The sequence below is a fragment of the Manis javanica genome, chromosome 7 (genome assembly GCF_040802235.1).
Source record: "Manis javanica isolate MJ-LG chromosome 7, MJ_LKY, whole genome shotgun sequence".
Classification (NCBI taxonomy): Eukaryota; Metazoa; Chordata; class Mammalia; order Pholidota; family Manidae; genus Manis; species Manis javanica.
In genome coordinates, this window is record NC_133162.1 from 126,407,550 (window position 1) to 126,421,301 (window position 13,752).

A 13,752-nucleotide genomic window follows, 5' to 3' on the forward strand; every position below is an offset into this window, starting at 1 on the left:
TTCAAAGTGAATGGAAATGTTATAATCAACTGATAAGGGGAAGATTCTTCATATTTTAATATTAACCTTCAAGTCTATTTGGATAGCTTTTGGTTTAGGGTTTTTTTAATATGCAAAAAGTCAAAGCAGCCTCTGGAGTAGAACCTCTCAGTAAGTGGCAATAAAGAAATAAACTAGCTAAGACAAAATTATATCTACAAAAAAATTCCAAGTACAAAGTGAAAACTAAGACTTGGAAAGGTATTCTTCCTAGAAAAAAAAAAGTATTTTCTCTAAAAAACTTTCATCTGACTTTCACATATTATTAGTTCCAGGAAAGTCTAAAGCATTAATTAGTCTACTAAATGTGAGTCTGCTTACGTATTAGGGATTAATTTAAATATGGGAGATTAGGTGTGTTTTTTAATCAATGCACTAAGATACTGGGAATCAAATTAGATCAAGGATTCATTTGATGCTTCCTACCATGTGACAAGTAATCTTCTAAACTGCATGATAAAAGAAAAATTGAAAAAAGAAAAAATGAGAAAGGAAAAAGTTGGTAAGAGTTAGTTTTACTAAAAGTACAAATACTTTTAAAATTTGTTGAGCGGACTAGCCTTTCCTTATTGTGTATTCTTGGCATTGTTTTCAAGTATCAGCTGACTGTGTATGTGTGGATTTATTTCTGGGCTCCCTATTCTGTTCCATTGGTCTGTATGTCTGCCTTTACATCAGTATTAATACTATTTTGATTACTGTACCTTTGTAGTACATATTGAAATCAGAAAGTATGATGTCTTCAGTTTTGTTCTTCTTTCTAAAGATTGATTTGGCTATTTATGATCTTTTGTGGTTACATAAGAATTTTAGAATTGTTTTTTCTATTTCTGTGAAAAATCCCATTGGGATTTTGACAGGGACTGCATGGAATCTGATCACTTTTGAGTAATGTGGACATTTTAACAATATTATCTTTTAATATCCTTCCTCTTTAAGTTTTGATCCCTTTAAATTCTTTATTATCTTAGCAGTAATGCCATACATTATTCTAGCTCACACTGAATCCTAGAATTTACACTTTGTCATCTTTAAAATGTTCACTGAAATGCCTCTTCTCTCTCGGACTTACATAAAATGCTAATGTAGATGGAGTAAATAATTAATATAAAATGACTAAAAAGAATATATTGGGAAAATCTAGGAAGATATAATTAAAATTTTACTTTATAATATAAAAAGGGCAACTAAAAAATAAATATATTAAAATTGGGCAGAAAGTTACACTAATTACTGGTGGAAACTTCTCTACCTATCCTCTTACAACAGAATCCTAGGGTATGAGAAACAGAAATTTGATGACCATGTTCTATAAAATATTACATATAAAACTTAGATTACATACAACCAGAAGGCTTAATTATTTAATTAAAATTCACTTTAAGAGGCGGCTCTTCATACATACAAATGTTCTCATGAATAACATATAGCTTTCTGTTTACTTTTAAAAATAGTATATGGTTTGTGCTGAAGCTGGTATTCATTCTAACTTTTACATACTCCGTATCTATAGCATAATGAATAAAAAGTAATGCTTGACGCAGTCGCTATTCAAAAGTTTGACATTCCCTCAAAAAGCTAAAGATAAAATTACCACAAGACCTAACAATTCCACTCTAAGTTACACACATACCCAAAAGAATTGAAATCAGAGACTTGAAGAGATATTTATATATCTAAATGTCCATTAACTGATGAATGGATAAATCAATGTGATATATACATATACATATACACACATACATATATATATATATATATATATATATATATATATACACACACATGTATGTATATATTAAATTTGGGCACCTGACCCTTGAACAACATGAAGGTTAGGGATGTTGACATCCCTTGCCGTTGAAAACCCACATATAACTTTGACTCCTTTAAAACTTAACTAGTAATAGCCTACTGTTGACCAGAAGCCTTACCAATAACAAACAGCATGTTTTTATGTTGTACATATTGTTCACATTTCTCTAAACTGTGAATGGCATCCTTTATGGTCTGTGTTTGTGCATATTTTATGGCAGTAAATGATAAAAGACTAGTATCTACATATATTGTATGTGTTCATGACATATCTAAGTTTCTTGACTTTTTTGGTTCTTTGTAGGTTATTCATTTGCAAGTTTTTCAAATTGTTGCAAATCTCCAAAGAATTTTCTAATGTACTTACTGAAAAATATCCATGCCTAAGTGGAGCCATACAGTTCAAACCTATGCAGTTCAAGGGTCACCTCCTGTATGTTATATTTGTTGTATATATGTATATATAATGGGATATTACTGAGCCTGAGGCTCTGACATGCTGTAACATGAACGAACCTTGAAAACATTATAGTAAGTAAAATAAAACCTACATAAATGGACAATGTACTACATGATTCCAGTTATGGGAAATGTCTAGAATAGGCAAATTCATGGGGACAGAAAACAGATTCAAGTTTACTGGGGCTGCAATGAGGGGGGAATGGGGAATTAGTGCTTAATGGTTACAGAGTTTCTATTTGGGATGACAAGGAAGTTTGGAAACAACAATGGTGATAGTTGCACAACACTGTAAATATAATTAATGCCAATGAATTGTACACTTAAAAATACTTAAAATGGGAAAAATAAACAGGGAAAATTAGTGGAATGTTTGATATCTCCATCTGGGTGACAGTTATAAGAGTGTACACGCACTAAAATTCATCCAGCTGTACACAAGATTTGTGCATTTTATTGTATGTACTTCAGTAAGAAAACAATAGAATAAAAGTAGTTAAAATGGCAACTTGTATGTTAAATATTTCACAACTGAAAAAATTTAATGTAATACACCAAAAACTGTTGCACTGTCTACTCTAAACGTATGAATTTCCCGGTATGTGAATTATATCTTGATAAAAGATGTTATAAAACTTAATGTTTGAAGTCCTTCAATGCTTGAAGCTCAGGACCCTTTTCCTTAAAGGATCCTCCACCAGTCATTCTAGTGACCACCGTTCTCTTATCTCAACTCCTAGTATTATACCTATTATACCTAGTATTCATATCACTCACTTAGCAATTAATTTTATCCCCTATATGACACATCTCTGGTGTTTTTTAATTACCATTACACCTTTAATATTTGATTATGCTTTGTTTACAAAACTAGTTTAGTTGCTCAAATTATCAATTTTTAATATTTAGTATTTGTTTGTACTGTTTTCCAAACAAGATTAATAGCAGCTCAGACTGTCAAATCAGGACCCAGAAGCCCTCCACCTTCTTCAAATCATCAAAAATAATTCAATTTTATACTTGCACAAATACATTAAGTAAAAATTTCAATTATGTTAAGAGAAAGCATTCTGGGAAAAAAATATTCATTCCTTGGCACTCCAATTAATAGAGGATGTAATGGATTTAGTTCAGTATAATTATTTTTAAAAGACAATAATAAGATATTTTCTACAGAAAATTTTCTGATTGGCTTGTCATTTTTCTTTTTCCCCAACTGAATTAAAGACAAAACACTACAAATAAAAAAATAAAACAAAATAGGCAAAGAATACACAAATATTTAGCACATGTACTAATACTTTTTATGTGTAAGTAGAAATGTTCAGGATATATACTTCTACTCCTGGGTGGAGTTAAATGAAATATGAAATTACACAGATTATTTAGCTACAGTAAAGAAGGGTGTTTTGGGGCCAACCAAAATTTTTGTTTACTTAAAAAGTTCATTTAATGATTACAATGAACTGAAATTATACATAAGTATTTGGGGTATAATAATGAAAGAATAGACTTTAAAGAAAGGAAAAGGATGGATGAATATGTATTTTTTTTCCTTTGAAAAACAGCATAAAAATTCAAAATGTAAAAACCAGTACACTTGGAATAAAGCCATTATTTACAGAACAGAAACATAAAGGCTAGGTGAATTTCCTACCTATGTCCTCAGTATATGCTTAAAATGACCTTTCAAACGTATAGGCTATGTGAATCCACACCAGGGTTTTTTGTTTTGTTTCTTAACTGGTACTTTTAAAAATGTGTAACATGTTTTTGCTAAAATATTTCTTGCCTGGAGAATATCTGAAACTATTTGCTCTTAAGCATGTCTTTCCAAACATATAAATACCTACAGTATCAACTTTCATGAAATTTAAGACATAACTTAATTTTGATCTAAACACAAAGGTTTACGTTTTTAAAATATGGCATCATTACCTCAAAAGCAAATGTTTCAGTGGACGCCAGTATTCCTATTCCCTACTGAAGTAGAATGACTTATGTTCACTTTCACAGTGCAAATACCCACTGGCATCTCAGAGAATATTGCTTTTCCAGTCAGAAAAACAGCTCTTTATCAAACTCACTTCCCAAGAACACAGCCAATAAAGGGAAACAAAAAATGGCTTCTGTCAGACAAAATACATACGTTAAAACTAATTATTCATTAATTAGAAAGTCCTTAATCTGAGGTTTTATAATTTACATGATTCCAATAAGGCTGATTTGTTATTGCCCAGGCCACAGCATGCTACAAGGGGCGATAAAGACGATGATGACAGCAGCTGTAGTTTCCTAAGCACGTATTAAGCACTACACGTGGGAATGGGGGCTGGGGGAAAAGGAGTATCTGTAAGAGCCAACTGTACTGACAGCTGCAGTTCGAAAAATACTAACCAATGATTGGACTCCATGATCAAGAATCTACAGATCTTATGTCCCAAGGGTATCACTATATTACAATGCAGAATAGCAAAAAAAAAGACAATTCCTTGCAACATTAAACAAAAGTTTAAAAATTCACAAAGTTAAAAAAAAATTTTTTAAATAAGGAACATGGGCAATAGGATCTAAAGACCTAGATTTTAATCCAGACTGATCGCTTAATATATCATTGACCTTAGGCAATGTTAATCTCTCTCAGACTCAGTTTCTCCAAGTGTAAAATAGGAGTAATGTTTTGTTAGGGAACTACGGCAAGAATCAATATATGTAAAAGCACCCAGTACAACTTATGGTACAGTAGCCACTGAAATACTCTGAAAACTTGACCCAGAACAATTTGTTAGGGGATAAAAAATTTTATTACTTTTTAAATGATAATACTCTTTAGATGTTTAGATATTACTATGTAGTAGTAAAGGAGAGAATGTGTAAAGGAGATAATGCCAAGATTCATTTAAATGTATAAAGAATGCTTTCAAATCTCATCATAAGTCACCTCTTTGCTAATTCCAATTCATTCTTCAACCTCAACTTAGATGGGATTCCTCTGGAAAGTTTCCAACAATCTCCACTTACGTATGTACTAGACACTTAAACACCTACTACATCCAAAACCTAACTACTGAATTCCCCATTCCTATCCCAAACCTGCCCATCTGACAACCTTCCACATCTCACAGCTGATGATAATAACGTCTTTCCAGTTACTCAGCCAGAAAGTCAAACTGGGAATCATCTTGTCTTCTCGTTTCTCATATCACATATCCACCCAATCAAAAAAACTTTTTTTGTACCTTAAAAACATTCAGGATTTGACTGCTATTACTCTTAGACAAGCCACTATCTTCAACTACCTACTCTTGGTTCCTTATGCAGACGTCCATGTCACACAAAACTTGTAATAAAGAAATTTATATGCTTTCCTCCTGTTGATCTGTCTTATGTTAATTTAACCCCCAGGCCCAGGCAAAACCACTCTAAAAAGGTAAACTTTACCTCTCTTACAACAGAATTAGCCCAGTGATTTGCACATATTAGGTATCCAATATATGACATCTACTACTTGTTATTATAAATTAAATAGAGGCACTACTATAGGTACTACTGTTAAGTCTCACTTCATTAATTTCACGAAGTTAGAATATTCGCTAAACATAATCTTTAGAATCTCCTTAGGAAGACCAAAAATTTATATTAAAAATTCCTGAGTCACTAAATAACTCTGATAAGCATTTTGTAAAATAAGGTATTTTTAACTCTCTCAACAAAAGTAGGATTCTATTTACATTTTCCCAGAATATCTTTATTAATTTCTGGATGTTAGGTGCTATAATGATCTTCAGAAACTGCCTTCAATGTTTAACAATTTCATAATGTTTTCTTTTATATAACCATGATATCTAATACTAGAGTTTAAAAATTAAACACCTTACTATTTAAACAAAGTATATTTATAGGCCTGTAATACATACACACATTCTTCTCTTTACTCTGAATAATCTCATTTCCAGGAATAATACTTTTGAGAAAAAGTTAAATTATTTAAGTATATTTGTGACTCTTCGTTAAACCACTTCTAAGCTTTCCATTTCTTATTTCAGTCATGTACCTACCAATATGTTACTTCTTTGTGAGTGTTACATGAAGGATTGAGTAAAGCGCAGCCTGTTCAAATTAAAGGCCAATTGGACGGTGTTTATTTTAAACCTTCTTTTCTATTATCTCGCAGTAGGAAAGAATTTTGTTATTTCTCATTCTACTGTGACACCTAAGTGTCTTCTATCTTCAGAGTCAGTTCTCCATTTTATAAAATACTTGTGAAAACTTGTTTTCCTTGTAGTTTGTAATACCATAAAGAAATAAACAAGCATACACCTTTTAATTAGCACCAGACAGAAGACAAGAAAAATGAGGTAAGCACTTTAAGTGATCATCCCAAAGCCACAGATGGAGTGACTGCCAGCGTTAGGATTCCAACTAAGCAGCTCATTATTCCCTTCTCTGTCTTGAGCACTTTATATTGTTTTTGTATTACAAGGATCCCTAAACGAAGAACAATAATTTAAAAATTAAAACAATTATCAACAACTAGGAAAGCATATGTAAATAGATTGATGAAATTTATTAAATAAACATAAAATTAGCTTATTCAAGTATTCCCTGAAAAAAATTAATCTGATTTACTGCATGTTATTTTTAGAATTTTGCTTACAGTGCCAAGAAATAGCTTAATATAATTTATCATTTCAAAGTCTTTTTAAAAAACTAATTTATTTAACCAAAACCTACAATTAAGTATTATGAGATGGGTGGATTTGATACTAAACACTTTTCATTAAAAAAAAAAAAAAACCTCCAAACTTAAAACAGTAGTTTTTACTCTAACTGTAAACTTCAACTTCAAGGTATATTTATGACAGATATATCTATGAAAAGATAATGATAAAAAGTAAAGAAACTACCAAATACTACTGCATTTACAGGAGAAAAAGACATACAGTATAACATTCACAGCTTACTGTGGAGAGTGGATTTAATCAGGAAGTAGCCATTATCCTTTCGATTCAGAGCAGTGACAGCACTCCAAAACAAGCCGTGGTATTTTCAGTTAAAAGGCATCAAAGAATATCTACTACTGTGTCCTAGCTTTGCTGACCCCAAAGGTCACCATGTCTTTTATCAAAAGCTAACATGAAAACATAATCCAAGTAAGCATTTAAAATGCTCTATTTGTTGAAACACCTAAAATCTACCTAACACAACCTCTCTCTCTCAGTTACTCACAAAACATGGCTGTCTTATTCAGAGATTAGCAATTATTGTAATGAGATACTGTCGGAGAGGGTCAAATAGTACTTCCTGCAGTTTACACATCTTGATTTCCTGGTAAACAAACTGAAAGGCAGGTGGAGCACTTAGATCACCAGTAAACGTGATGCTCACGTGACAAAACTAAGCCAGGTAAGGTTGATGTCTCAAATAAACTGGTCTTCTCTTAATTTTATTAACGTCAAAACAGACAACACAGAGTTATTTCTCCCTTTTTTGAGGAGGATTTATTCCTGGCATGCAAAGTCACACAGTTTATAATAAGGAATGCTTCACAAACGAATCTATTTGAGGTTTTAAAAATTACTTCTGGCAAGTAAATTGTAAAGACAAAGCAAGGTTTAAAAATAAACAACTAAGAACAACTGTTCAAAACCTACTAAATATTTTTAAAAAGTCTTTAAATTTCAACTGCTTGATGAAAGTAGAAGTTTCTGAGTTATAATCAGAGAACAAGAATCAAATTTTAATCAAAGCATAATAAGCCTATTTTTTGCAATAAGGCTTATTGACTTTTTTGATTTCCTTTGATTCTACAACTTCCTTTTGTATTAGGAGAGATAAATACCAGAATTTTAAAAATAAACAAAGCAGAAAGAAGTTAAAAATAATAGTAAAAATAAGCCTATTTTTTAAATTAAGACAAGCTCCTGAAAAATAAGATACTTTAATTTTATGTGGCAATCTTTAAAAAAAAAATCCCAATTACACGAATCAAAAAGTCACACAACTAGAAGCTATTCCTGGGATCATTTTAAATTCGTACTTTAGAAAAACAAAACTTAAAATATTTACCTGTGAGCATTCAAAAATTGAATACTTAATCAGGTTTATATTTATTGTTTGCAAAATAAAGTTCTAATGTACTGATACAGAAAACAAAATGACAATAAAATCAATAACAACAAAAAGAACACCCAAGTACATGTGACTGTACCAGGAGTACAGAATCTCAGAGCAGGTTTCATTACAAACACTTAACTGTGTGTCATTTGAAAAGAGTATTTATTCAGTCTTGAATAACCTTGATGCAAGTTGCTAATCACCACCTTTACTACGATTATACATCACTAATAAATTTTCAGAAAACTATGACTGAGTAGTTAACAGTTCCAGATGAACAGATCAAATTAAATACTTCAAACATCCTATTGTTACCTGGAATGCAAACATAGCCCTTATTTCCTTTATAGAAAATTCGATATAGTTCTTACTAAATAGGTAGCTTTGGTTATGTAATGCATGTAACAAAACAAAATTTTAAATTAGAAAATTATTATTTCAACTATTTCAAAGATCATGGCTATCTTAGTTCAACAGAATGGGTCAAATGTACAGAGTAATGGAATAGAAATACAGGGGTGAAGAAAATAAATTTGAAATTTTGCTTCATTCAAGGTAACTTTGATCATTAGTCATCAAATTTTAGTATTAGTTTATAACTCAATCAAAAGGGCAGGGACAAAAATCAAATACTATCACCCTGTGAGTTAGAAAAAGACCCCTTCTGAGCCAACAAATGAGAATAAGTCACCTTTTTCTTTTCTAGGATGTATTTTAGCCCTACTTGTTCTCTCAGTCAGGCACTTTCGTGTAGGGCACACTTAGCCCAACAAACTATATCCGGTAACTCTGTACAAGCAAAAAGCTTCAGAAAGGATTTCCCTGCCCCCTTTCAAGTCTGAGAAAGCACAGAAGAGTTCAGTCTTCTATGACTAAAGAAATTTGTGCAAGATGAAGGAGGGAGGATGCGGGGAAGGGAACCCAGGGAAGAAAGGCTCCTCCTCTTATTTGCTCGCCTTCTCCTTGCAATAAATAAGCTACACATAGTTATTTATATCCCATCTTACTCCAAAATCATTTAATGTGACATACAGAAATATTAGTAGTAGAACAGAATGCTTTCAAAATACAAATTAATATGAATAAAGGGAAAATAAGAGGATGCAAGAAAGATGAAGCACAAGGTAAGGTTGGACCACAGAAACACCTAAGGCCTTGCACAATTCTAAAATGTGGGTGGTTCAGCTCTTAGCTTCTTCGCAATCCATGAAGTGGTAAACAAGATCTAATTACAAAATTTTCATTCCATATATGAAGTGATTTACAAACAAGCACCAAAGCTTTTCCTAGTGCTCAGAAGTAAGAGAAATTTCTTCTACACTTTTCAATAATGGGACACTGGACAGTACTGTAATTTTCTAAACAGCATCTTTACATAAATTAAGTAATAGATTTCCTATGAAAGTTTCTTTTAACATTTCCTCAACACAGCTACGGTCATAGCATAAGGAAAGTTACCCAGAAAATGAACCATCTGCTAGTAAACCTTCTGCAATTTAATCTGGGGTTATATGTATTTATTTATTGGATTTGAAACATTTTTTATAGTGTGTTGCTTTTAGTAAGTAGTTACACCAGAAGGTATTCATCTGGGACTTTAAACAAATACTAACAATCCTCAGGATATTTGTTAAATTCATAGTCCATTTTCATATTCCAAAGTCCTATTTCATTTTCTAAATTCAGGTTCTTCTGATGGATAAGTAAAATGGTCATGCAAGCGACAACTGTGGCTCCAGATCAGATGAAGACGACACTAATACATAGGTTCAGAGACTTCAAGGAGACCTCTTTTTAAGACTTAAAACACTCCCTCTCTTACTTTTCCGGGGGGCCTTCTATTATCCTGCTTAATTCAGCAACCTGGGAGCCCAATCTGTGATGACTTTTACTCCTCCTTAATTTGGTATTTGTAACAATGGTAAAGAAATCTAACTTAAGAGTTTCTAGATTGATATCTTCCCATTCAGTCTACACCAATTTAGATTCATTTTAGAGTATGAATCTTTACACACTTTGGCAGGTTTTATTTTTACGTTACTGGTGGGAGAGAAAAGACAGTAAAATTAGTATCAAGAGAATTTCCTATCTCCCATTTTATCATACAAGAAAAAATAAGGTCCACAATGGCAGCATCTCAATATACCATATATCTGGACTTAATACTACTAAAATTTAGCAATGCTACAATCTGATATGTAGTAAATAGGCAGTAGCAAATTGTACCTTCCATTACAGTTGGGTTTCCTCTTCTTTGTCTCCTAAAGATGCCAAATTTATATTCTCCTACCGCCCACATTATGGTCATGTTGTTTGTACCCAGTTGCTTTCCTACTTCATTATCAGTTCGAATCTCATCACTTTCAGGATGCTCCTCTCTCAAAAGCCTGGCTATTTGGGCCCACATAACCTTCTCATCCTATTTGATCTAGCTCTATATTACTCTCTAACTATTTTAGTATTTCCCTTACTAGATATTGGAATTCCTAGTTTTACATTACCCACTATGAATAATGAAATGCAAATGCTCTAAGTGCAAATTAACTTAATATGATGCATTAATAAACTACATACTTATAACAGTTTATGGTTGTTCAACATAGCTAAAATATTTATTAGGATTTCATCAAGTAAGCCAGAAGGCCAATTTTTTACCACAAAGGTAATTTCTAGATGGCATACAATCAACCCATATTACATCAAACCTTAGGCTTTCTACTTTCAAACTTGTCAGGAGAATTTTAGTCGTGAGGACATCTTTTTGAGAACACTACCAAAAACCAAATAGATTTTGTAAATTATTGTCAGACCTCAAAATGACTAAGATTAAATGACAGTGGTATCCAATACAGTTTGATCCATATTTGAACTCTTATACATAACCCAGAGTCAGGCAACCTCTTCTATTATTAAATGAACTCTTCCAGTGTGTAGCCACTGAAATTTGTTATTTCTGAATTTCCTATTTTATGAAAATTCAAACCTTAGTGATCTCAACATACAATCTTTAGTATTGCAAAAGGTAGTGGTATTTACATTTGGCATAATATGTACACTTGTTTAACATTTTTCTTGCAATTAAAAAAAAACACTCCTACATTTGAAAATATATTGGAAAGCATATGCTTAAGAAGCTCAGTATTAATTATAAGCTTAAATCAATCAATATTATATTCTATTCATTTAGAAAGTTATAGGATAAATAGAATGATTTCACATTAACCACTTAAAACTGTTAACTTCAGAGAATAAAAGTAGGAAACATATCTATAATATAAACTGAAAAGCTTTTACCAATTTAATAAGACTGTAATTCCATTTTTCTTTTTCTTAAAAGACAAACTGTAAAGAATAAACCGAAGAAAGCTACAAATATGTATGTATTCATTTAATGCAACATAATAGATACACACAGACCTGTGAGAATACAATATTCATTTTGCTGCAGAAGAACAGACATTGCATAACAATGAGATTTGCTAATGAAATCAACCATCAACCTGGAATACATATGTATTAAACCAAGACCTCAGTGTCATTTTCTTTTTGCATTGTTTGTTCTTTCTTTCATTTTTTTCTTGACCTTGTCAGTATTTTTGTCCTTTAGATTTCGGAACTTTGGTAAAGAAAAATCAAGGCTATAATGTTGTAGTGTAGTGCTTTTTATTCATCACATTTATTTTTAATGTAAATTCCAACTGTTCTGCTTCTATCAGTGCTATTAAATATCTTTCTTTGAGAAAAAAAAATCAATGGATGCTACCAGAAGAAACAAAGTAAGTTCATTTCTATTCAGAATTGTTATATAAGGTCTGAACAACACCTTTATCAACATCTGACATAAATTCCACATGAAAACTTTTATAGCAATGTTAGTACCTACTTGATACGGAATAAGAATATAATATTTTTTAAAGTCACTTTGTAATAATGTAATTCCTCCAGCAATTTCCTACTACTGACAATTATTAAGTGAAATAATGTAGGGCTGACATAATAACTATCAGTATGAAAATTATTCTAATGTGTTTAGATAAAAATTATAATTCCCCCCCCCCAAATGCTCAGCTGTCCTGGCCTACAAAGTTAATTACTAATTTCCATTTATCAAAAGTAAATAATTCTGAGAGTTTTCTTAAAAAACTATTATTTAAATCTATGACTGAGTTATTATAATTTTCTATAAAAGTCCAAAAGACTATGAAAATAGTTGATATTATATATTTTAAATAAAATAATTAATGACCCTCAAAATTGACTGATTTCTTTTTGAGTATAAGCTATTTAGCTAAATAACTGTCTTATTGGTTGTTTACACAAATTAGGTTTTCAATTCACATGTGCTACAGATAAAATTAACAGCTTAACCTGCTGTGGCATATAATTGCTGTTAATTCATGATAATAACAATTGCTTAAAAAAAAAAAGCAGTACTTATACCAACTAAAACAGTCTCAGCCAAACAAAATTAAGTCTACTTTTATTTTTATAATACCTTAATGTGTAACCTCAAAGCAATTTCCTGCAAAATAGCATAAGTCAGTATTACAGTTCTGTTGGAAAGCTGAATAGCTAATCTTTATACTTAAACTCTCTGAAAATTGCCAATAATAGGCTAATAGTTCTCAAGGCTAACTATTAAAAATCTTGGATGATGTACTCAAAGAACCACATGATCAGAGAGCAATCATTAATCCACAAAGTATTTCACTTAAAAAAAACAACAACAACAGCTTAAGGTAAATTTAAGTTTTCAGGCAGTGTTTCCAGAGTTTCCCACCTGGCCATAGGCCATTTACTTATCAATGGACACTTCAGAGCCTCCAGTGGATCCGGGGTAAGGGGTGGAGAGAAAACGGCAATTCTTTCCTGGTACATCATTGGTCTGGCGTCTGCCAGTCACTAAGGACCCGCCCATGGAGTTCCTCCCCGGGACGGTGGACAGGGGAAGAGCGCATGCGTGCAGTGGCCGAGGGGGACACCTGCAGCTGTGAGCAATAACAATGGTTTCTCCCAACCTGCCCTTTCCCTTGGCTTACTTTGGTTTCACCTGAATTTGTTTCTGGAGGGGAACCCCCGGGACACCCCCCCCCCCCACACACCTTACTCCTGGAGCTACAGCCAAAAATTTCTATTAAAATGGCAAAATATAAATCAGACTGTAGAGAAACAGGCAGTTTAAGCAAATGTCTATAGTAATAATGAAAACCTTCTAAGACTGTAAAGCCAAGACTGTAGTCCTAAAATGTGGTGATAGGCTTTGGAAAGTCATCTAGCTCCTTTCTACTCAAAATGTGGCCCACAGTCCAGCAATGTTGAAAC

General features: G+C 32.2%; 1 protein-coding gene across 18 annotated transcripts in view; it reads right to left on the reverse strand.

The window, feature by feature from the left end:
• Positions 1 to 7,941, reverse strand: part of BAZ2B (bromodomain adjacent to zinc finger domain 2B) — a 153,230-nt gene extending 145,289 nt beyond the window's left edge. For 7 of the 18 annotated variants that reach the window (XM_073241531.1, XM_073241530.1, XM_073241528.1 and 4 more), the window contains exon 1: positions 7,257 to 7,918. In XM_073241531.1, coding sequence (XP_073097632.1) covers positions 7,257 to 7,266 — 10 coding nt within the window. In that variant the 5' untranslated portion in view covers positions 7,267 to 7,918. Of the gene's footprint in view, positions 1 to 7,256 lie in introns of all 18 variants that reach the window. The other 11 variants (XM_073241520.1, XM_073241527.1, XM_073241517.1 and 8 more) reach the window with 7 other exon arrangements.
• Between the last annotated feature and the right edge of the window lie 5,811 nt (positions 7,942 to 13,752).